The following is a 24,742-nucleotide window of genomic DNA, read 5'->3' on the forward strand; positions in this document are numbered from 1 at the left end:
GGATTCCTCCAAATCAGAAAAAAAACCAAAGTAATTAACAAATATGTCAATTATATATATTGATAAATATTATATATATATATACAATTTTAAAAATCTCTTTCTGTAATTTAGGTTGCTTTTTTTTTTTTTTTAAAGATTTTATCCATTTATTTGAGAGAGAGAGCACAAGTGGGTGGAGGGGCAGAGAGAGAGAGAGAGAAACAAACTCCCCACTGAGCAGGGAGCATCATCTGGGGCCTGATCCCAGGACCCCGGGATCATGACCTGGGCTGAAGGCAGACCCTTAACCGACTGAGCCACCCAGGCACCCCTGTAATTTAATTTTTGATTTTCAACTTTTAAAAAAGATTTTATTTTTAAGTAATCTCCACACCCAACATGGGCTTGAATTCACCACCCTGAGATAAAGAGTCACACACCTTGCTGACTGAGTCAGTCAGGTGCCCCTTTAATTGTGAACTTTTAAGTGATGGAAGGAGTGAAGGATTTAATGCTGGAGTATAATTTGTTGGGGATTTTCAGTATATTTTGGTGGGGATTTTTAAAGTTTCTTGCAAATATAAATCAAGCTTGCTCCAATTCCACAAGAACACCACCACAGTCTTTAGGATGGAGAAAAATCACTGGCTTTCCATGTGCTCCTATTTTGGCCTCTTCACTTAGACTACGAATCTTCTTCTCTTTCAAATCCATCACAGCTGCATTTATATCATCCACCTGGAGAAAAAGAAATAAATAAAAACAGGTTTAAGATCACAAAAATAACGAATTACAGGATCTTAAAACTTAGAAGAAACTTGGTAAGCTCAAGAGGTCTATCTCCTCTGCCTTCAAGCAGAATCATTCTTAAACCATCTAAAAATAAGTTTACTGCTTCCAGAGAGGGAAAAGAAGTCGGCAAATTCTCATAGGTGAGCAATCACAGTGCTTAAGAATTTTCACCATTAGTAAACATTACTCCTTATAACCTAAAAAATGTATGTCACACTTGATATTTTCTCTTAGTGGTACTATCGGTGATACTGCACATACTCCTTTTTCTTAAGAGCTCTGAGTTCCTAATTTATAATCATTTATTATAGAGAGATGAGGCCTATATAAATGGGCAAGAGATTAAAATGAGAAACCAGATAAGAAGATCTTAGCAGGAGGTGCCTGGGTGTCCCAGTGGGTTAAGCCTCTGCCTTCCACTCAGGTCATGATTTCAGGGTGTTGGGATCAAGCCCTGCTGAGCAGAGAGCCTGTTCCATAACACCCCCCCCCCATCGCCTGCCTCTCTGCCCACTTGTGATCTCTGTCAAATAAATAAATAAAATCTTTAAAAAGAAAAAAGATCTTAGCAGTATATGACTCAGGTTATAGTACATACTCAAAAGATAGGAGTGTTCCTCTGGATCCCCAAACCTCCCACCTGCCAAACCACCTCTGAGATTAAAACTTCATATTTCCATGTAAATTACTAAGAAATTGCCACCAAAATGTTTTTTTCCGATTCTAAAAAATCTAAACATTTATAATTTTATAACTCTTCTAAATCATTTCTATTTTCTTCATATTATTGGCAGTCTTGAAAAGAAGCAAATGTGTTTCTATATATTTGATGAAAGAGTGATGCTCCTCTATCTTGGAAAGTCATCCTTATTAGACTGAGAACCCAATAAATGGATGGGAAGGTATACAAAATCCTCTATTCCTAGGCAGTCATAAATCATTCTGGAGTTTAATAGCCTAATGGCATTCTAAAAATAAAAAAAGCAGAGAATATAACACCCATGTACCCAACATGTAGATTTAACAAATGTTCATATTTATAGAATCTGATTTTCAGTGAGTCAAGGATTATATAATAAATTCTAAAACTTGACAAACAACTGACAAGGAGGATACTAGATTACTATAAGTAAATGATTTCTTCAAATAGTATACATTCTATTATTTGTATATTCCTGACAATGTTTCATTTTAAACTTGATAGCTATATCAAAGTCAGGCCCAGACCATAACCATGGTTACTTCATGTATCTTGAAATAATTGGTCTACTCTCATCTTTTTCAGAACAGTGGAATTCCTCCTGATGGCTTATCTTTTCATATCTGGATATAATGAATTTCATTTAATTGAATGTAACTTCTCTTTCCGTTTTCCCAAAGTTAGTCTGAGTTAGTCTTTTCATTTTAAAGTAATTAAACTAGCACCACTCTCACTTTTCCCCACAGTGAATTATTCTCCTCAGTTCGGCACATGTTCCTCCAAATCCTGAAATAAACTTATAAAATTTACATATATGTGTACTAGTAAAGAAATTGGCTTTGTCTTAAGAGAGGTCTTGCTTCAATGTCTGGGAGATAACCCATGTCACCTGAGAGGAGTATCTTTGTTTAGGGTAGAGGATGACCAGATAGATTCCTAACATAGACCTGACCATACCCAAGTCTTAGGGCAGGGGCTGGCCAGGACAGAAACCATGCAATTTAAGGTAGGAGCTATGGGTCGTGTATCAGCAAACTTGGAGATAGTTTAACCATGTGTTCAAAATTTAAAGTGAAATATGCCGAATAAATAAGAACAGATACAACCTAAAAATAAAATGAACAATCCACCAAGATGACAAAACAATCTTGACTCTGCATGTACCTAACAGAAAACTAAAAAGCAAACCAAACATGCATAGCTCTCAGTATCTCATACATCAAGCAGACAGAAGATTAAGGATAAAAACAAACTGTAACAGTTCTTAGACCACTCTGGATTTAAGTGCCTTATCAGATATGTGATTTGCAAATATTCTCCCCTATTCTGTGTGTCTTTATGCAAAGCCTTTTAATTTTGATGAAGCCCCGTGTTATTACATGTGCTTTTGGTGTTAAATCTAAGAAAACATTGACCAATTCAAGGTCATGAAAACTTATGCCTGTTTTTTCCCCAAGAGTTTTATAGTTTTAGCTCTTACATTTAGGTCTTTGACCCATTCTAATTTTTATATTTGGTGTAATACAACTTTGGGGGTTTTGTGAAATGCTGTCTTGACCCAGTTCTGAGGCCCTGGCTAAAGGCTAGTCAGTTCTTCTCCAGCAACTAATAAAGTCCACATCTCAACCATTTCTCTTATCAGTCTCACATTCTGGAGCCATTATGTGTCCAATCTAATTTCCCCAGAGATAGATACCAGACAACTAGGTACAGTAGATCTGCTCCAGAGCCCACAGAATTATTCAGATTAGCCAATCTAAAGGGAGCCTATGAAAACTAACTAACCCCACCCCATTTGCCCCACTAAGCTGCCCCCTACAGCTCCAGTTTGCTGTTACTTTGTCCCCAGGTGTGATCTCATGTGGCCTACACAGCAGCTTTCTCTCATTTGGAGTTCTAAGGAACAAAGACTTTTGCTTTTCATCTATCTACATGTCACTGTATTGTGTCCCACAGTTAAAAGAATCTTTAAATCTTATAAAACCTATGGTGTGAGGCAAGTGTCCCAATACATTCTTTTTTTTTTTTTTTAAGATTTTATTTATTTATTTGACAGAGAGAGACACCAGAGAGGGAACACAAGCAGGGTGAGTGGAGAGGGAGAATTAGGCTCCCTGCTGAGCAAAGAGCCCAATGTGGGGCTCCATCCCAGGACCCTGGGATCATGACCTGAGCCAAAGGCAGATGTTTAACAACTGAGCCACCCAAGCGCCAACCCCCTAATACATTATTTTGCATGTATCCAGCTGTCCCAAAGCCATCTGTTGAAAAGACGAGTCTTTCCCCATTGGATGGTCTTGTTACTTTTGTTGAAAACTTACTGTATATATGAGGATTTATGTCTGACTCTTAGACTCCCTGACTCTTAGCTCTATTCTATTGATTTCTATGTCTATCCTTATGCTAGTACCATGCCATTTTGATTACTGTAGCATTGTATAAAGTTTTGAAATTAGGAAGTGTAAATCCTACAACTTTGCTATTCTCTTTCAAGATTGCTTTGGCTATTTGGGATCCCTTGAATTTTTATATGAATTTTAGGATTATTTGTCCATTTCTGCAAAGATGCCAGCTAGACAGACTCGGATAGGGATTGGATTAAGTTATAGATCAAGTTACGGAATATTGCCATTTTTAACAATAGTCAGTCATATGATGCATGACATAGAATATCTCTCCATTTATTGAGGCCTTTTTAATCTTTCAATAATGATTTGTAGTTTTTGGAGTGTAATTTTTGCCATTCTCTTGTTCAAATTTTCCTAAGTATTCAACTGTTTTTGATGCTATTATAATAGCATCAAATTAAAATTAAAATCTTAATTGCTTTCTTAATTCAATTTTTAGATCTGTGGGTTTAAAAAAAAAAAATCCAGACATGGGGCATCTGGGTAGCTCAGTGGGTTAAGCCTCTGCCTTCGGCTCAGGTCATATCTCAGGGTCCTGGGAACGAGCCCTGCACCAGACTCTCTGCTCAACAGGGAGCCTGTTTCCCCCCTCTCTGTCTGCCTACTGCTCTGCCTACTTGTGATCTCTCTCCCTGCCAAATAAATAAAATCTTTTCTAAAAATCCAGATATATAATCCTAGGATTTTAACTGTTTAATCCATTTATATTTAATTAACATTCATATAGTTGAATCTATCATCTTTTTTTTTTTTTGTCTTATTAATACTTCATTCTTCCTTTCTTGACTTCTGTTGGTTAAACATGTATTTTTGGAAAAAAAAAAAAAAAAGAAAAAGAGAGTGAGTAAAACCAAGAAACAGATTCTTAACTATAGAGAACTGATGGTTACAAGAGGGGAGGTGGGTGGGGGGAGGAGTGAAATATGTGATGGGGATGAGGAGTGCAACTTATTGGGATGAGCACTGGGTACTGTAAGTGTTGAATCACTGAATTCTACACCTGAAACTAATATTACATTGTATGTTAACTAATTGGACGTTAAATAAAAACTTGGGGAAGAAAACATGTATTTTCGTACTATTCAGTTTTATCTTAATTATATTTTAGTTATCCCTTCTTTAATTTTCTTTTTTTAAAATTTTTTTTAAAATTTTTTATTTTTTATAAACATATATTTTTATCCCCCGGGGTACAGGTCTGTGAATCACCAGGTTTACACACTTCACAGCACTCACCAAAGCACATACCCTCCCCAATGTCCATAATCCCACCCCCTTCTCCCAAACCCCCTCCCCCCAGCAACCCTCAGTTTGTTTTGTGAGATTAAGAGTCACTTATGGTTTGTCTCCCTCCCAATCCCATCTTGTTTCATTGATTCTTCTCCTACCCACTTAAGCCCCCATGTTGCATCACCACTTCCTCACATCAGGGAGATCATATGATAGTTGTCTTTCTCTGCTTGACTTATTTCGCTAAGCATGATACGCTCTAGTTCCATCCATGTTGTCGCAAATGGCAAGATTTCATTTCTTTTGATGGCTGCATAGTATTAAGAAAATTAAAGAAGGAACCCCTTCTTTAATTTTCTTAATGAGTGTTCTAGAGTTTACAATGTACATTTTTATCTGATTAGTCTAACACTTCATATATAAGAAGCTTATAACAGTATACTTTCCTTTGCCCAATTCCCCACCTTTATACAATTATCAAGTTTTTCTTCTGTTATAAACCCTACATTTTAAAAATTTCAAGTCAATTGTTTCTTATATAATTTAAGGTAATAAAAAGTTATTTTATTTTAACCTACAAATTTACTATTTCTGGTGCTCTTCATTCCTTGTAAAGATCTGAATTTTCATTTGGTATTATTACCCTCTATCCTAAAGGGATGAATGCTATATCCTGCATATTTCTTTGGTTTTTCTTATAGTGCAGGTCTACCGGACAGGAATCCTCTCATTTTTGTTCAATGTAAGATGTTTCCATTTCACTTTCATTTTTGAAGGATATTTTCATCAACTGCAAAATTCTAGAATGACTGTTTTGTTTTAAACTTTTTGTAAGAGCAGTTTTAGGTTCACAGCAAAATTGACCCAAGGTACAAAGATTTCATACATATAACCCCTGCCCCCAAAGGTGCATAGCTTCTGCCATTATCAACACACCCCATCAAAGTGTGATATTTGTTACAACTGAGTACCTATATTGACAGCATTATCACCCAAAGTGAAGTTCACCTTAGGGTCATTTTTGTGTTACACGTTCTATGGGTTTGGACAAATGTATGACATGTACCCATCATTATGGTATCATACAAGGTGTTTTCACTACCCTAAAAATCCTCTGTGCTCTGCTTAGTCATCCTTTCCCCACCGCCAACCCTTGGTGACCACTGATGTTTTTACTGTCTCCATAGTTTTGCCTTTTCCAGAATGTTATATAGTTAGACAGTAGTTAGCCTTTTCAGATTGGTTTCTTTCACTATAATATATATTTAAGATTCCTCCACATTTTTTCATAGCTTGATAGCTTATTTCTTTTCAGTGTTGAAAATAACTCAGTGTTTGTATATAACAGTTTATTTACCCACTTACTGAAGGATCAGAGCAGACTTTAGTCTAGGACTGATTTTCTTCATGGGTAAGGCAAAGTCCTTTTCAATATTCTACCCTATGTCCCATAAATCACAAGGATTTCCACTATGGTGGGTAAGAACACAAACTACTCCAGCTGGTGTACGGATTGTCACCTCTAATACTTCCAGAGTTCTATTCCCAACCTCAGGTAGCTTCCTCATGTGGATGCACGACTTAATATTCAGATGAAGACCTGAGAGGTACTGTAGATCTCTGGAAAACTCTCTTTCTCATACTTTATACTGCAAACTCAATCACCCTGGCTTCCCCAGACTCCTGGAAACTTTCTCCAGCCAGTAAGCTGGGAAATTGCTCATTTTGTTTCCCTTCTTTAGGAATGTGTCGTGCTGTCTGATGTTCAATGCCAGAAAATCGTTTCATATATTTTGTTTAGATTTTTTGTTTGTTTTAGGCAAGGGGATAAATCTGGCCTCTCTTCTCTCAGCTAACTTAGAATTCTACATTGGCAGTGTTTTTTGTCAGTATCTTAAAAAAATGTCATTACGTATTATTTCACAATTTCTGTTGTCTTTTTTTTTTTTTTTGATTGCTTTTAAGATTTTCTCTTTATCTTTGGTTTTCAGCGGGGCAGTGGTGTGCTCAGGTACGGTTTTACTTGAATTTGCCCTACATGGGATTGCTGAGCCTCCGGAATCTGCAGGTGGATGTCTTATCTCAAATTGGTAATGGCCTTAGATGATTTCTTCAAGTATTGCTTCTGCTCTATTTTCTCTCTTCTCTTTTTCTGGGATTCCACATATATGGATAAAACCTTTGACCATGTTCTACATCTCTCTTATGGTCTATTCTGGTTTCCCATTCCCCCCCCCCCCCCCCCATATTTCTTTCTCTTGATTTTGGACTCTGGGCTCTAAAACTGTAACAAGATAAATTTCTGCTGTTTTAAGCTACCAGGTTTGTGGTAATTTATTATGGCGTCCCTAGGAAACAAATACAACCACTACATATCCATACTGAAATTGCACAATTAAATAAACGGATGGCAGATAGTGGGAGTCAAGTTTTTCAGTTGGAATGGGCAGTTATGAATAAGAAGGATCCAGTGGTTCCCATGGTAATGGGTTAGTTACAGTTAGAGACACCAGTATGAACCTGTGAGTTCATGAATATGATATATATACATTGTAAAAGTTCTATCTGGTTATCTAAAGAAATCTCTATCCATTTATACATCCATCCATCCAGTATACACACATATATGTCCTTGCTCTGTTAGCTCAAAAGGCCAAGAAACAGTAACATTCCAGTAGCAACAACAGAGCCCAGATCTTGGTTTCTAATACTCTTCTCTAGTAAAATGAACCAGTGCTCCTTGGAGAAATGTCTGGTTTTAGGCTAGGGCAGAGGATATAAATGGTAAATCTGGAGCATCTTGTAGTGCCAGAAACTAAGGAAATGTGGGAGGAAAACAAACAAAAAGATGAGGTATATCAGAGAAATAGGAGTCAACCCAAAGTGCCCTTTTGACAAAACTGGAATTATCTGAGCAACAAAATAAAGTGATATTGGATTATAGACCTAAGTATAAATACTTAGAAATCCTCACTGACATAAATAAATGTCCTAATAAATAAGCAAATTATCAAATAATGAATAATTAAATAAATAAATGGGGAAGAATGGAACAATCTTCGACTCAGGAAAATTCCAAATAATTAATGGAATTATAAAAGAGATGGAGCATAACTCTCCATCCCTTCAGCATTGGCCTCACACAGTGACTTCCTTCCCAAGATTATATTATGGAGAAAGGGGAAAAGAGTGTAACTTTACAGTGGAGAAACATGATGACATTCTCTCAGGTATGGAATAAAGGTCAATATCAATAGTAATAAGTCATGTTGATGACATCCTTGATGTGATGTGTACCTCTGTGGTCTTCCTCCCTCAAATCAATAACCCTAGTCTATCTAATCATGAGAAAAATCTCAGTTGAGGGACTTTCTACAAAATAACTAACTGACCAGTAATCCTCAAAAATAGCAAGGTCATCAGAAACAAGGAAACACTGAGAAAGTGTCACAGGCAAGAGGAGCTTAAGGAGACATAACTAAATGTAATGTGGTTTGTCTAGATGGGATCCTAGAACAGAAAAAGGACAGTGGGTAAAAACTAAGAAAATCTAAATACAGATTTTAGGTAATAATAATGTATCAATTTGGTTCATTAATCTTGACAAATGTACTATACTAGTAAGAAGTTAATAACTTTTTTTTAAAGGGCCTAAAGAGATTAACAACTATTTGTAATAAGTGGACCTTGTTTGAGTCCTGATTAGAACAAGTCTATCTAGAGATATTTGTGAATCAATCTAACCTATCTGCCTCATGGACTATGTATATCATGGTGACAAAAGATTTATTTTTAAATTTGATCCTATGATAATATCATCATGGTCCATTTCTTAGAGACACAAACTACATAAAGGTAAAATTACATGTTGTGAATGATTTTTAAATAGTTTAAGAAAAAAAAAAGCAAATGTGCCAAGATGTTGAAAATTGTTGAATCTGCCTGATGGGAATATGGGAGTTCATTATATTTTTATACTTCTTCTTCTACATTATTTTTTTTTCTACTTTCATTACATTTGAAAAAATTCATAATAGAATCATGACTTTTTTTCCAAGTGTCCTTTTGGTAACTTCTATGCTAAATATGATCATGGATATTCTCATTATAGAACATTCTACCCAAGTATAAATATCTACAAATACGATGTTGCATCTCCATTTTTAGTACACTGCTTCTTCAATATCCCTTAATTCAAGAAATACTTCTGAGATTTAATAAACTAGATTTAAATTTTGAAAAAATGCCTACACTAATAGAGACACTTACCAGGGTACTTTGGGTTGACTCCTGTGTCTCCGATGCCTACATTAACATTGCACAAGCATCTATTTCTATTACTGATTTTGATTTTAAAGATCTTGTGCCATATTCATCCTTCTGTTAGAGTGTTGCTATAAAATCTACAATTCTTCAGGAGTACTCCTAATATTTTGCTTGGGAGTAATAAAAATAATGAAATAAAACTGTCTTAATTTTCTGAATTGAAAGTAGGTGCATTATGTACTTTAAGGTTATGAGAAATGCAAAGCAATCTGACTTGGGAAATTAAGTCTTTCCCCCTAAGGATAAAAAATAACACAGTTAATGATAACCCATCTATGAATTTTTGCTTTTACAGTCCTTTGTACAATTACAGTTATGCATCTTATAGCTCTATATGACTTTGAATGCCATTAAGTGAAAACCTGGGCTATTTATCTCTTCTTCTTATCAGCTTTTTTTTGGGGGAGGGTAGTAGTGGTTGTGGGGTTGTACCTTGTGTCTAAAAATTTATTTTGATTTCTCCTGTCATTTTTAAATTAAGAGTGCCAGTACTCCAAATAAAAGATGTTTGGACTGTCACAAACAGACTTCAGAATCTTCATCTTGTGCTCTCTTTGATCCTGAACTGCCTCATCTGAAAAATGTCAATACTTGTTTGAAGACAAGGAGTTGGACTAAGTAACATTTTTTAAAGTACATAACTCTCCGTGACCAAATTTTATGAAGTAGTATGCTACTTAAAAAAAAATTTTATTGTGCTATAACTAACATATAACATATTAATTTCAGGTATACAACTACATTGATTCAATAATTCTACACTGAGTAATTTACAGAATAATGCACTTTCAATGGTGCATATTTTGACTACTTCCAAAAATAAAGGCTTTTTATTTTATATAAAATTACAATGATCCTAAATGATATCAATAATGAATGAAATTTAATTTCCAAATTAGCATAAATCCATGAAATGGATCCACCATCCACGTTAAAATGAAAAGTCTGGATGAAATATTTGTTTCATTGTCTCCCCACGCCAAACTAAAGACAGTAAATTATGCAAACCTAACAATGTTACTTTGCATGGGGCTCAAAGGGTTCCTGTGTATTCTTCAGAATCGTCAGAAGGGCATAGTTCACCTCAACTTCCACATTTGTTTAACTGACAGGATTTTTTTATTCTAAGAGGATCTCTTCTTTTCCTTCTTTCTTTTCCTTGGTAGTAAATTTGCACTTTCTCTTACAAAATGAAGTTAGCAGTAGTTGGAAGTTTAGATTTGTTTCCCTTAATAACACAGAAAGTTTAAAACCTCATTAAACTGTCCACTTTTTTTGTTTTGTTCTGTTTTCTGAAAATGTTATAGTTCTATGAAACTCTCACATCTGGGAACTAGTGACAGAGATCACTCACGGAGCTTAACTATCCCCTAGGGTTTATTATAAAGCCAAAAAGAGAATGGAACTTTTCAAAAAGCAGATTTTTCTGCCTTTTTGGTTAAAGAATAGACATTCCCCAGTATGCAAAAAGTAAGTTGTCTCACTAGCCTTAGAGTTTTCCTTTCATAAGGAATATTTGCTCAATGGAAACAGATCTATAAAAGATATAAAACCATAAACAAACAAAAAAAGTCCTCTAGTATGGGACTACTCAGAAAATAAAACTGCTGCATCTCTTTACACTTTTTAAAATCTTATTTCTAATTTTTTTTTTTTTTTAGAAAATCTTATTTATTTGTTTGAGAGAGACAGAGAGCACAAACAGGAGTGGGGCTGAGGGAGAGGGACAGACTCCCTATGGAGCATGGAGCTGGACACGGGGCTTGATCCCAGGATCCTGGAATCATGACCTGAGCCGAAGGCAGACACTTAACCAACTGAGCTTGCCTAGAAACCCCAATCCTATTTTTCAAATAACAAATTTATCATGTGCTTTCCCCCATCAGCCTGGTGCAAGCAGGATTACCTCTAGATGAAATCTACTATCCTTTCTGTACTTGTCATACCATTTCTCAGACTGGCAAACCTGACTCTCATTATCTTCACTATACTTATTTTATTAAACCCTCTAAGAAATCAGCCCTTATTCCTGCAGCTGTCCTTCCCTCAGCAATGTACTCTTCACCACGTGTATGTCCCCTCCCTCTCCTCTGGCTGCCTCCCCCTCCCAAGCCATCTGCGCTCCCGATCACTACCCCACATCACCAGGCCCCCTGTGTGGAGATCTAACCCACTTGGGTTTGGGCACTCCCTGCAGGACAGTGCTCCTCACCGTGCTTGGGTCCCAATCTCATGCACAGAATTGCGCCAAGGTGTACACTGGTGTTTGGACTCTGATTCCCTATACCTGCTTCCAGCGCATGTGGATGTCTGCCTCAGCCCGCTCAGGCCCTGGCTCCCCACATCAGGCTGCCTCACGTGAGAACATTCACCAGCCCACCTGGCTTCAACTCCCCACACTGTGTCACCATCTCCCTCTGCACTGACACACTCCTCACAGTCCTCAGGCCCTGACTCTCCATGCAAGGTCCCCTCCCCCACCCTACCCCCCCAACACCTGGTGCTAATACCTCCCTCACACTATTTAGGCTCTTACATTCCATGCTGCCCCCCTCCCACCCATGCGGATGCCACCCTCAACAGGCCTGCACTGCGCTAGCCTTCCATGCTGATGCCCTTCCTATGCAGCCATCTGAAGCTGGGCTGTCTCCCTGCAGGTACACCTCTCTGCCCCTATCCTGCTCAGATACTGACACCCTGAGCTGGACCTCCTCATGCCTGGGCATCTTACTCAGTCCTTGGCTTTCTCATGGCAGCCAGCACCCACTTGCTGATGCTCTTCTTACCCCACTCTGGCCCCAACACCCTGCTCTGAGCTACTCCAGCCCTCCCCACAAACACTGACAACCATTTTGCTGTGCCCTTCCCAAAGTCTTCAACACTGACTGGTTCAGGAAGGGAAGGGAAAGAAGGTGGAAGGAGCCGTAATTATTTTGACTATTCTTTATTTTCCCTCTTGTTTTGGAAACCATGGAGCAATGCTGGGTAAAACAAATATACTAATCTTACCTTTAGTTTTGCCTCACACTTCTTTTTTAACTTGCACTATTAATTATGTTCATTATTTTATATCTTCCAAACTGTATTTTGGTCAGTTGCCACCAGTCCTCTGTGGAAAATGCAGGGCATGCGTGAATAAATGAGGCAAGCCCAACTCCAGGAAGCGAGGGACTTGTGTTCTGCTCAGCTACATATCCCCAGGACTGAAGGCAGTGAGGATCAGAGTGAAACTGAAAATACTTATCAGTGATATAATGCAGACAAAGATACCAGTCAAATAAAAGAGAGGGGAACTTGTTAGGGATCAGAGTTCTGGAAGACCCCTGCAGAAAGTGCTAACTTAGTTGATGAAGTGTGTGTATGTGCATGTGTACATGCGTGAGGAGTGCAGAGGTTCCAGGGAAGGGTCCCTCTGGAAGGGAGACGTTACTTGGGGTCTTTACTAGCCAGCATGGGAGCATTAAACATTTTATACAACCTCAATACAAATGTGTTGAGTAAGAAAGGTTTTCACTGTGACGTACCTTACTCTCTGAGCAAGTTACTCAGGGAAAGTACAGCTAGTTCTATCCGTATCAGGACCATCTCCTCAGGGAGAGGCCTGGAGAAGGCACCAAGTGCACACCAGCAGCATCAGTAAAAGCTGTGCGAGACAACAGCAGGCTACTTGGTCCATACGCAAGCGAGGGAAGGTGACTCTTAAACTTTCTCTAGTCTAGTAAAAGGCAAACCACCCAAGTATAAGAGATTAGGAAAGAAAAAATGAAACCAAAAGCCAACTTTGACAGAAAACTGTTGATAAGTGAGTGGGAAACTAATTCACATATAAGAAAAAAGTTCATTTTGTCTAAAATCTCTCTTAAGCCAACTGAAACTTTTTTCTTATACGATAATTCACTTTCTCTGTCTGACTTACTCACTTAGCATAATCTCCTCCAGTCCCATCCATGTGGATGCAAAAGATGGGTATTAAGGAGGGCACGGACTGCATGGAGCGCTGGGTGTTATATGCAAACAATGAATCATGGAACACTACATCAAAAACTAATGATGTACTGTATGGTGACTAACACAATTTAAAAAATAATTAATTTTTAAAAAGACACATTTCTGAACATTGCCTATCCTCCAAACAGGAAAAGCCAAAGTCACTGGTTTTTACATATCACTGTGTATGTAATATTTATCATTTTCTACCTTTAAAGCATGGATCTTGAATTTCCTTATTTATACAAAAGCTAGATAGGTTACTTCCTCATGCATATGAGAATGCTGCTGGTTCCCACTTCTGGCTCTTTGGAAATAAAATCATTCTATAGCATTTGAAAGTTTCCCACATCTTCCTATTGCTTAGAACACATTAGCACATTGATGGCTATATGCTTATAAAACTTGTCCATGGATTCTTTGCTGCTCATCCTATTAAGAGGCAGGGTCGATGTCCTCTTCCCTTGCAGCTGGTCGGCCTGAAAAGCTTGTGTATGACAAAGAGACTGCAGTGGGACTTCAGAGGCTAGGACAAAAACGGCCATGTGGTCCTGCCTGGCTCTCTTGGGACACTCTGGGGGAAGCCAGCTGACCACTAAGAAGTCCAACTATCCTTAGAACTACCATCAGCAACTGAAGCTGAACAGGTTACATACAGGGGCTCCTACTGGAAGGCCTGCCCAAGTACCCAGCTGCTAACTGGAAATCAGCTGCCACCTCAGGTGAGGCCTGTGGGATGCCCAGCCCAACAGCGCCTTCCCATGACTGTATCCCCAGCCAGCATTTGACCATATGCACATGAGGGATCGCAAGTTAGAACTGGCTGGCAGAGCCCTCCCCCAAACTCCCAGCCCACAAAATCCTAAGCAAAATCAAATAGTTATCTGCTCTATGAAAATTATTACTTATGCCCATTGAAGTCTTGAACCAAGTAAAAAAAAAAAAATCAAATAGCTGTTGTTTGCCACAACAACAACGTGTAGGATAATGCATATTGATGGTAACAGTAACTGTAATGACCAAGGAAGTATTTTCTGACCAATTCTATCATATTTTGTACCTTTAGTAAAAGGCAATTTCAGACCCAAGTTATATTAGCCAAAATAGGCCAAGTTCTACTGTGCTCTAATAATTTAGCCTGAAGAGTCAACAGGAAGGCAAGTATGCCAGATATCTTCCATTCCCTCTCTGGTTTCCCTCTTCATTGTGTTCCCCTCTGCTTCATTGTGCTCTGTTGTCAGGAAGTTTGCCTGCATTCATAGACTTGCTTTTCCTCTGGTTCCAACTGGGTTCAGCTAATACAAAGACAGGAGGTGAGGGACAAGTGAAGTAAGGATATTTATTCCCCCACCCCACCCTGCCCAGTTTCCCAGGCCTGCTCCCTCTGAGGTAGGCCATCACTCTTGTTTAGAGACCTGCTCAAGACACTTCCCTCATAGGTCTTGGTAATGGTCTTTCACTTGCCCCTTCAGATTTAGAGGTTCTAACAGTCCCCATCCCACCCCAGAGCTAGGCCTTAGGGATACTGTGCTATGTACTGTTGACTACCTAAACTTGGTCCACATCTTGTAAGTAATTCCCTTTCTAAGCTCTCCTCAAATCACCCAGTTTAATATGCCATCCACTTCTTGGTGTTTGCCTAATCCTGTGTCTGTGATTGAAAGAATCATTAAATATGTCTTTACATTAAAAAAGAAAAATTACCCTGAAATCTCAGTGGTTTCGTTCAACAGAAATGTGTCCTGTTCAAGGATAGGTGAGGAATTCTGTTCTTTCTGGTGAGTCAGGGAATCGAACCCCTGCATGGGATGACGACTTCATTTCATAGACTGCAGCAGCAGCGACACTATCCTACAGCATATCTTCATTCAGAAAAAGTGTCACGCTATTCTGGCAATACCACTTTTTAAAAGTTACCAAGCGTAGCATAGATTGGTGGTCTCCAGTATGGTTTCCCCTTTTCTTCCTTTTAATTATAGCAACAGCGTAAACGTTAGCAGGGTACCTAACCACCTGCCTACAGATGCATCTGCAGCCGAGAGTACCATGTAACTAAGCTCAGGCTGATGGGACATGAGCAGAGTGAAATGTGTAATTTCTAGATCCTCTTACAGGCATTTGCCCTGTATTTTCTCTCTGCCTTTCCTCCCCTCTGGAACACCTCACTTTTAGACTGAGAAGAGAAAAATAAAATCCATCTATCCACGTATCTAGTTAAGTCACTTAATTCTTTTTTACCAAGAGCAGAGAATGATGACAGATGGTGTCATACTAACTTAGAAACTAACTTTTCACACCTTTTCCTATTGTACACCTTTATTTTATACTGACATTACATTTTCATTTCCCCCTTTTAATCTGTACTTTTGAATACACTGTTACATTACTGAACTTCCACTGTTCTTTACTTAACTGAACTCTAACTCACATGGCAGCTTCCTTTGAAGGCATGGACTCTCTGATGTAGAACACAGACACTGCAGTGTGGGACAGGGAAGAGTCCGTTCAAAGGTTGATGATCCTGCTTCTCATCCTGGGGGGGGTATCTCAGACAAACCCTAAAGTCCACTGAAATAAAGACTTGCAGCCAAAATTAACCTCTCCAAAAAGGTGTAAAGGTTAAATAGTAGATATGTTTAGCTCCTAACATGTTATGGCTCCCCCGCCTCAAATTTTAAAATTACCCAATATAATGAAGGCAATTTGGTACCATGGCTCACAGTGCTGATCCTGGAATCAGAACAAATCTGGGTTTGACCCTCAGCCTTCCCACTTACTACTAATTTGACTAGAGGCAAGTTAACTGTCAAAGGTGAGTAGAATGATTCATAGAGTAGCTGTGAAAATGAAAGAAAATAGTACACACTGAGTCCTTCATATACTGCCAAAGGATTCAATGTGAGTGGTTAGTATAACTATCCCTTCGCATATGCTGTTCCCTCTGCCTGGAATACCTCTCTCCTCTTGTTGATCTGGGGAATTCCTTCACCTTCATTACAACTCATGCCCTGTGATGCCTTCTCACCTCCTCCGCCAGCCAGGAGCAATCTTTCCCTTATTGATGTTACTGAGAAGACATGTGTATTAATCTTGCTTTATCGTAGGATACTCTAATTCCCTTTTTAAATAGTTGTCCCTCCTCACTGTGTGCGTGGTCTGTTTCTTCTTCACTGCTGAATCGCATTACTCAGTGGAGTACACTCTGTAGGTTCTTAAATATGTTTGCAAAATGAACTGAATAAATCCTTGAATTCTCTCTAGAATCAACCCCCTTCTATTCTAGATTAGGAACAAGGCCTACAAATTAATTATGCCTTTCTTTCTATGAAAAGAATTGTCCTATCAAAATAATTTAAATGAAGCGTAATTAGTATCGCTGGTCTTACAAAAGGCAGTTATCTGAACATGAATATCTACAGATAGAGGCTCTCTAATGAGAATGTTCTTGTCTAACATTTCAAGTTTTTCTTGGGAATTGTAAGATGCAATTGAAAGGTCTTAAAAATCACGGTCAGTAATTGAAAATGTATCGCTTTTATAATAAGGAACAAGTTATTATTAGAATTTTAAGGATAGAAAATAATCATAAGAATAGTTAGCATGTATATGGAAATTCTTACTCTATGAAGTCTTTTCACCTTCTTCTAACTGCCTTGTGATAGTGAAAGCAGCTCTATTCCTATTACGTGAAAGGTTGTGTATGATCAATAAATACTATAGCAAAGATACAAATCCGCTTTGGCCAGCTTTGGTGGCCTTTGTTGTGGCTGTTAAATCCAGACTTCGATAAAATATATTATTATTATTATTATTACTCAGTCTTCTAGAGGGAAAGAGAATATACCCACGGATCCATCTTTGAGTAAGACCACTATTACCATTCCCTTTAAAGAACTTAATACCAGTTTTGATGACAGTGACAATACATAGTCTTAAAGAGACATTTTGTAAAAGAGAAATTTGAAACACCAAACATTGAAATAAAATACCTCAATGCAGATATGATGCATTCCTCCAGCCTTGTTTCTCTGCAGAAAACCTGCAATTGGACTGTCATTTCCCAACGGATGAAGCAGCTCCATCTTGGTGTTTCCCAGGTTGACAAAAACAACAGACACTCCATGCTCAGGAACAGGGACCGCCTCACTTACCCGGGCCCCCAGAACATTCTTATAAAACGCTGTGGCTTTTTCCAAGTCTGGCACTGCAATTGCTACATGATTGAGTCGACCTAGGTTCCACACAGGACTTGCTGCTTGAAGTGAGGACTGTGATGTGGAGAAAGTTCTTAATTTCGGAGCTGAAGGCTGAAGTCTGGAAAAAAACCCTGAAAAAGTGAATAGCCATTGATATCCTCCTTTTGAGAATTAATGGATTTGTAAAATTAATATTTTAAAAAACTAAATGCATTCCCACGAACTGTTGTATGAGGGCTCCCCCTTTCTCCACACCCTCTCCAACACATGTTGTTTCCTGTCTTGTTAATTTTGGCCATTCTAACTGGTATAAGGTGGTATCTCAATGTGGTTTTGATTTGAATCTCCCTGATGGCTAATGATGAACATTTTTTCATGTGGTGTTAGCTGTTTATATGTCTTCATTGGAGAAGTGTCTGTTCATGGACTATTATGCAGCCATCAAAAAGGATGAATACCCAACGTTTGCATCAACATGGATGGGACTGGAGGAGATTATGCTGAGTGAAAGAAGTCAAGCAGAGAAAGTCAATTATCATATGGTTTCACTTACTTGTGGAACATAAGGAACAGCATGGAGAACATTTGGAGAAGGAAGGGGAAAATAAAGGGGGGAGGAACTGGAAGGGAGATGAACCATGAGAGACTGTGGACTATGAGAAACAAAGTGAGGGTTTTAGATGGGGGTGGGTTGGCCCTGTGTGGGTATTAAGGAGGGCACGTATTGCATGGAGCACTGGGTGTTATATGTAAACAATAAATCATGGAACACTACATCAAAAATTAATGATGTGCACCCAAAACCATAAGATACCTAGGAATAAACCTAACCAAAGAGGCAAAGAATCTATACTCAGAAAACTATAAAGTACTCATGAAAGAAATTGAGGAAGACACAAAGAAATGGAAAAATGTTCCATGCTCCTGGATTGGAAGAATAAATATTGTGAAAATGTCTATGCTACCTAAAGCAATCTACACATTTAATGCAATTCCTATCAAAGTACCATCCATCTTTTTCAAAGAAATGGAACAAATAATCCTAAAATTTATATGGAACCAGAAAAGACCTCGAATAGCCAAAGGAATATTGAAAAAGAAAGCCAAAGTTGGTGGCATCACAATTCTGGACTTCATGCTCTATTACAAAGCTGTCATCATCAAGACAACATGGTACTGGCACAAAAACAGACACATAGATCAATGAAACAGAATAGAGAGCCCAGAAATAGACCCTCAACTCTATGGTCAACTAATCTTCGACAAAGCAGGAAAGAATGTCCAATGGAAAAAAGACAGCCTCTTCAATAAATGGTGTTGGGAAAATTGGACAGCCACATGCAGAAAAATGAAATTGGACCATTTCCTTACACCACACATGAAAATAGACTCAAAATGGATGAAGGACCCCAATGTGAGAAAGGAATCCATCCAAATCCTTGAGGAGAACACAGGCAGCAACTTCTTCGACCTCAGCCACAGCAACATCTTCCTAGGAACATCGCCAAAGGCAAGGGAAGCAAGGGCAAAAATGAACTAATGGGATTTCATCAAGATCAAAAGCTTTTGCACAGCAAAGGAAACAGTTAACAAAATCAAAAGACAACTGACAGAATGGGAGAAGATATTTGCAAACGACATATCAGATAAAGGACTAGTGTCCAAAATCTATAAAGAACTTAGCAAACTCAACACCCAAAGAACAAATAATCCAATCAAGAAATGGGCAGAGGACATGAACAGACATTTCTGCAAAGAAGACATCCAAATGGCCAACAGACACATGAAAAAGTGCTCCATATCACTCGGCATCAGGGAAATACCAATCAAAACCACAATGAGATATCACCTCACACCAGTCAGAATGGCTAAAATCAATAAGTCAGGAAATGACAGATGCTGGAGAGGATGTGGAGAAAGGGGAACCCTCCTACACTGTTGGTGGGAATGCAAGCTGGTGCAACCACTTTGGAAAACAGCATGGAGGTTCCTCAAAATGTTGAAAATAGAACTACCCTATGACCCAGCAATTGCAGTACTGGGTATTTACCCTAAAGATACAAACGTAGTGATCCGAAGGGGCATGTGCACCCAAATGTTTATAGCAGCAATGTGTACAATAGCCAAACTATGGAAAGAACCTAGATGTCCATCAACAGATGAATGGATCAAGAAGATGTGGTATATATACACAATGGAATACTATGCAGCCATCAAAAGAAATGAAATCTTGCCATTTGCGACGACGTGGATAGAACTAGAGGGTATCATGCTTAGCGAAATAATTCAATCGGAGAAAGACAACTATCACATGATCTCCCTGATATGAGAAAGTGAGATGCAACATGGGGGGGTCAAGGGGGTAGGAGAAGAATAAATGAAACAAGATGGGATTGGGAGGGAGACAAACCGTAAGTGACTCTTAATCTCACAAAACAAACTGAAGGTTGCTGGGGAGAGGAGGGTTGGGCAAAGGGGGTGGGGTTATGGACATTGGGGAGGGTATGTGCTAGGGTGAGTGCTGTGAAGTGTGTAAAACTGGCGATTCACAGACCTGTACCCCGGGGGATAAAAATATATGTTTATAAAAAATTAAAATAAAAAAATCACCAATTAAAAAAAAACTAATGATGTACTGTATGGTGACTAACATAATAAAAAATTTAAAAAAAAAGAAATGCATAATACATGTAAAAATCATTTATATACCTATTCTGGTTTTAATTACTGAAGTTAAATCAGGCAGATAAATGGAAAAACTATGTCAAAATTACTCTGCTCTGAAACAACTGTCTGGAATCAAAAAATTAATTCTGAGCTTTTTAGATTTAAAACAAAGATGGTATTTTTCATAATTTATTTATTGATCACACTTAAAAGGACAACTACACATCATTAAGGATTACTTGCTATTCTCTGCATTTCATAAGAGGTAAGTTTGAATGTGACAGTGAAAAAACACACATTCAATGATGAGAACAAGCAATTTTATTTCTACTTATAACTGATTTTTTGTCTTACAGTAATATGTATCAAAAGTCACAACCACTACAGTGCTTTTCAATGTCATTTAAAAAAATAATTACTAAGGAAAATATCTCACTGTTGCAAGAAAAACAAGCAAAGATTAAGAGGGTCCTTAAACTTCTGAGAATTCCCTCTGAGACCAGATTTTTTAAAACTGTTCCTTTTTATAATTTTGAAGAATTAGAAGCAGAACTGCTTCTGAATGTGAAGAAATCTCTTTCATTTAGAAATGGAAGACTTGTAATGTGTTCTCTCTGTGGATTACTGTTTCCCTGGTCCCCAAAACACTGGATTTTAAGAGCCAGATTCTCCCCAGAATGAAAGCTATATACATACACGAGGTCTAAAAATAATCTTGTAAAACTACATCAGCTAATAAAGAAGGTACAAAATGGCAAATTGAAGAACACATATTCTAAACAATTAGATTTAGCTCTTAATGGAAAATACATTAAACAGTACTTAGTATCACAGAGCTCCAGCTAACAAATAATTAATTCCCCTTTACGGAAATTACTGATAATAAGGAAATTAAAATGACACTATTTAAGACCACAAACCTTGTGGGGAAAGGAAGTCTCATGTGTGTAGTCTTTCAACCCCCCACTCAGTCAGATAAAGATGAAAACCTCCTTACCAAGAGAGAAGAGCCCACAGGGCCTGCGCAGGGCATATCACCTTATCCCGAGAGTAGCTTTCCCTCTGTCCGGCTCAATGAATGCCCTTTTGTCTCAGCTTAAAGTGTGTGTGTCATATGTTACATGAGTCCTCATTGTTTTATCAGTCCTCTGTGGAGAGGGGACAGCACAAGAGAAGAGTGCATATGTAAACTGTCCTGCACTGGCCACTGGGAGAGACTCATTGGCAATGGTGGACCAACACCCACTATTAAAGGTAATCTTGCTCTGTCTCCTTTCTATGAAAGTAAAGCACTCTGCCATCTACTGCTTGTGTTTCCTTTGAAGACTCTGACACCAAGACGCAACGGGGAGAAGTATTTAGTCTTCCCCTGGGATTGGTAACCAGTACTGCTTGACAAACGTGATGTATCATAGGTCAGTAGAAGGCAAAATTCAGCCTCAGATAGTCTTCTGCTGTGCTCAAGCCTGTATTACTGATAGCGGAAATAACCAAAGGTTGTCATTATCAACAGGATGACCTAGCTCAGTTCTATGGACGACCTGCATTTTGAAATTCGCGTGTATTCCAAACTAGTACACATGTACATAAATGTACCATTGAAAGTAAACTTCATGAAAAGCATACCTACTCAATAGATGTGATGTGCTCTGACAGATTCTACTCTGTTGCATTTTATTTCAGTTTTTTAAAAAATTCTGTCACTACCCACTAAATATCTATCTTGCTAAGTTTGCTGTAAAGATTAGATATTTGGTATAAAAAATATAATACAGTACCAGACATACATAATAGGTGCACAATAAATTCAGCCATTCTCATTATTATTGATATACAATGATCATTTGCTAACTGAGTGGTATGCAGGGTAATCTGTGGAGAGCAAGAAACCATCTCAAGAGCATGGTGGTAGTGAATTTTAAAAATGCTAATAACTGGGGCTCCTGGGTAAGAGCTTCTGCCTTCAGCTCAGGTCATGATCCCAGGTCCTGGGATCGAGCCCCACATCAGGCTCTCTGCTCAGTAGGGAGCCTGCTTCCCTTCCTCTCTCTGTCTGCCTCTCTGTCTACTTGTGATCTCTGTCAAATAAATAAATAAAATCTTAAAAAAAAAAAAAAAAGAGGGGCACCTGGCTAGCTCAGTTGGTAGAGCCTGAGGCTCTTGATCTCGGGGTTATGAGGTCGAGCCCTACATTGCATGTAGAGATTAAATGAATAAATACACTTTAAAAAATGAAGGGTTAAGAACATAAAAATAAGCAAAAACCATATAAGATACTCGATATCATTAGCCATTAGGGAAAGGCAAATCAAAAACACAACAGGATACCACTTCATATGCACAACTGAAAGTGTTGATACGGAAGTGGAAAACTGGAATCCTTGTACATTGCTGGTAAGAATGTAAAATGATAGAGCTGCCATGAAACAGTTTGGAAAACTCAGAAAGTTAAAAACACAATTAGCATGTCACTCAGAAATTCCACTCCTAGGTACCTAAAATAATTGAAAACATGTACTCAAACAAAAACTCGTACACAAATTTTCATGACAGCACTATTCCCAATGGCCATGGAAAATGATTCATATTCATACAGTGGAATATAATCCATGTAGTGGATATGAAGCAATGATATAACATGGATGAACCCTGAAAACACTATACTAAGTGACAACATTATGCTAAGTGACAGCTGCCAGACATAAAAGGTCATATGTTTATAGGAAATAGCCAGAATGGGTAAGTCCATAGAGACAAGAAGCAGAATAGTAGTTGCTAAGGGCTGGACAGAGGTGGGAATCGGGATTGATTGCTTAACTGGCACAAGATTTCCCTTTGGGATGATGAAAACGTCTTGGAATTAAATAAGATTATGGTTACACAACATGGTAAATATAATGTTGATAGCTTGTATATTTTAAAATGTTACATTATGTGAATTACCTTAAAACAACAATGGGATTACTTTAGCTAAAAGTCTAAAGTGCAATCCTATAGACTAAGCAAACTGGGGCAGAAAACATGGAATGAAGGGGTCCTTTTCTCCCTCCCTCTTCCTTTGTTCCTCCCTTCTGCTTATATGTGCTCTCTCTCTCTCTCAAATAAATAAATCTTAAAAAAAAAAAAAAACAGGAGTGTTAAAACCCAACAGGATTGCAAAGATGAGTATCTACAGATTTAAGAAACAAGAATCTCACATATAAGAAATCGATATGTCACCAAATCTGGTCTGTATGTTAACTTTGGTTCATATCTTTCTTTCAATATTGGCTCTTACTAAATACTTTCAGTGTCTTGACTTAAAAGTAACATTGCATTTCCTTCCATCCAGATTGCATTTATCTCAGACCAGTCTTTCCAAACAGGGCTCCAAACAAGGCTTCAGCTGCAAGGGTCTGTACTCAAATGCATTAAGGGCACTTACTGTTTAAAAGAAATTATGTTGAGTTTGTACATAAAGTGCCAAAAAACTGTGAATAATCACTTGTAATAAGGTCTTCCTAACAGTTCTGAAAGTCACATGTAATATGGTCTTCCTATAATTTACACACGACAAGGTTCCCTCATTTGAAGTGTTCACTGTTTTCTTATGTATTTGCAAAGTTCTTCAAATTTTACATTATCTAATTTTAGAACATGTAGTAAGTTCTCAAGTCTGAACTTTTGTGTATCTTATTTGCGGAGACATAACATACTTAGAAAGACATTCTAATGAATGTCTAATGAAGTTGTTTGGTAATGAGTTGTTTGGTAAGAAGTCCATATATTTTCAGTGTTCAACCAGTGGATTCCCCACAGCACCATATCCATATTTACAACCTGTTTAAAACACCGGTAGGAATAACTTTTTACTTACCTCAGTCAGTAAACACACCATGCTTTTGTTACCCCACTTACATATGACTCCATAATAAAAGTAAATCTCTCCTCACAGTCCTATAACTTGGCCACAGTTGTCTCCTATCAGGATCATCTTCCATTTTCTTTCTTTTTTTTTTTAAGATTTTATTTATTTATTTATTTGACAGAGAGAGAGATCACAAGTAGACAGAGAGGCAGGCAGAGGGAGAAGGAGAAGCAGGCTCCCCGCTGAGCAGAGAGCCTGATGTGGGGCTCGATCCCAGGACCCTGAGATCATGACCTGAGCTGAAGGCAGAGGCTTAACCCACTGAGCCACCCAGGTGTCCCAGATCATCTTCTATTTTCAAAACTACCTTTTTTCATGAAGTCAATCCTTTGCAAGCCAAATGGGAATTTATTGTGTGTGCTTAATAGGATTCATTTTTCTGAGCTTCTCCTGTTTTTCTGTGAAGTATTATGTTCCTTAAAGGTGGGGTCCTAACATAAGATTACCACACTGTCCAGTGATCCCACTTCTGGTATATACCCAAAAGAACTGAAAATAGGGCTTCAAGGAGATATTTACATATTCATGTTCATAGATTATTCACAAT

At 38.1% G+C, this 24,742-nt stretch overlaps 1 protein-coding gene across 2 annotated transcripts in view; it reads right to left on the reverse strand.

Annotated features, from left to right (window-relative positions):
• Positions 1–292: 292 nt before the first annotated feature.
• The window catches only part of MCEE (methylmalonyl-CoA epimerase), a 28,418-nt gene continuing 3,968 nt past the window's right edge, over positions 293–24,742 (reverse strand). The window contains exons 2-3 of one of the 2 annotated variants that reach the window (XM_013060103.2): positions 17,577–17,752; positions 293–720 (exon numbers count right to left, since the gene is read on the reverse strand). In XM_013060103.2, the coding sequence (XP_012915557.2) occupies positions 568–720; positions 17,577–17,752 (329 nt within the window). In that variant the 3' untranslated portion in view covers positions 293–567. Of the gene's footprint in view, positions 721–17,414; positions 17,753–24,742 lie in introns of both variants that reach the window. The other variant, XM_013060102.2, reaches the window with a different exon arrangement.

The sequence above is a fragment of the Mustela putorius genome, unplaced genomic scaffold, assembly GCF_011764305.1.
Source record: "Mustela putorius furo isolate JIRA1106 unplaced genomic scaffold, ASM1176430v1.1 tig00003972_pilon_pilon_pilon, whole genome shotgun sequence".
NCBI classification, from domain to species: Eukaryota; Metazoa; Chordata; class Mammalia; order Carnivora; family Mustelidae; genus Mustela; species Mustela putorius.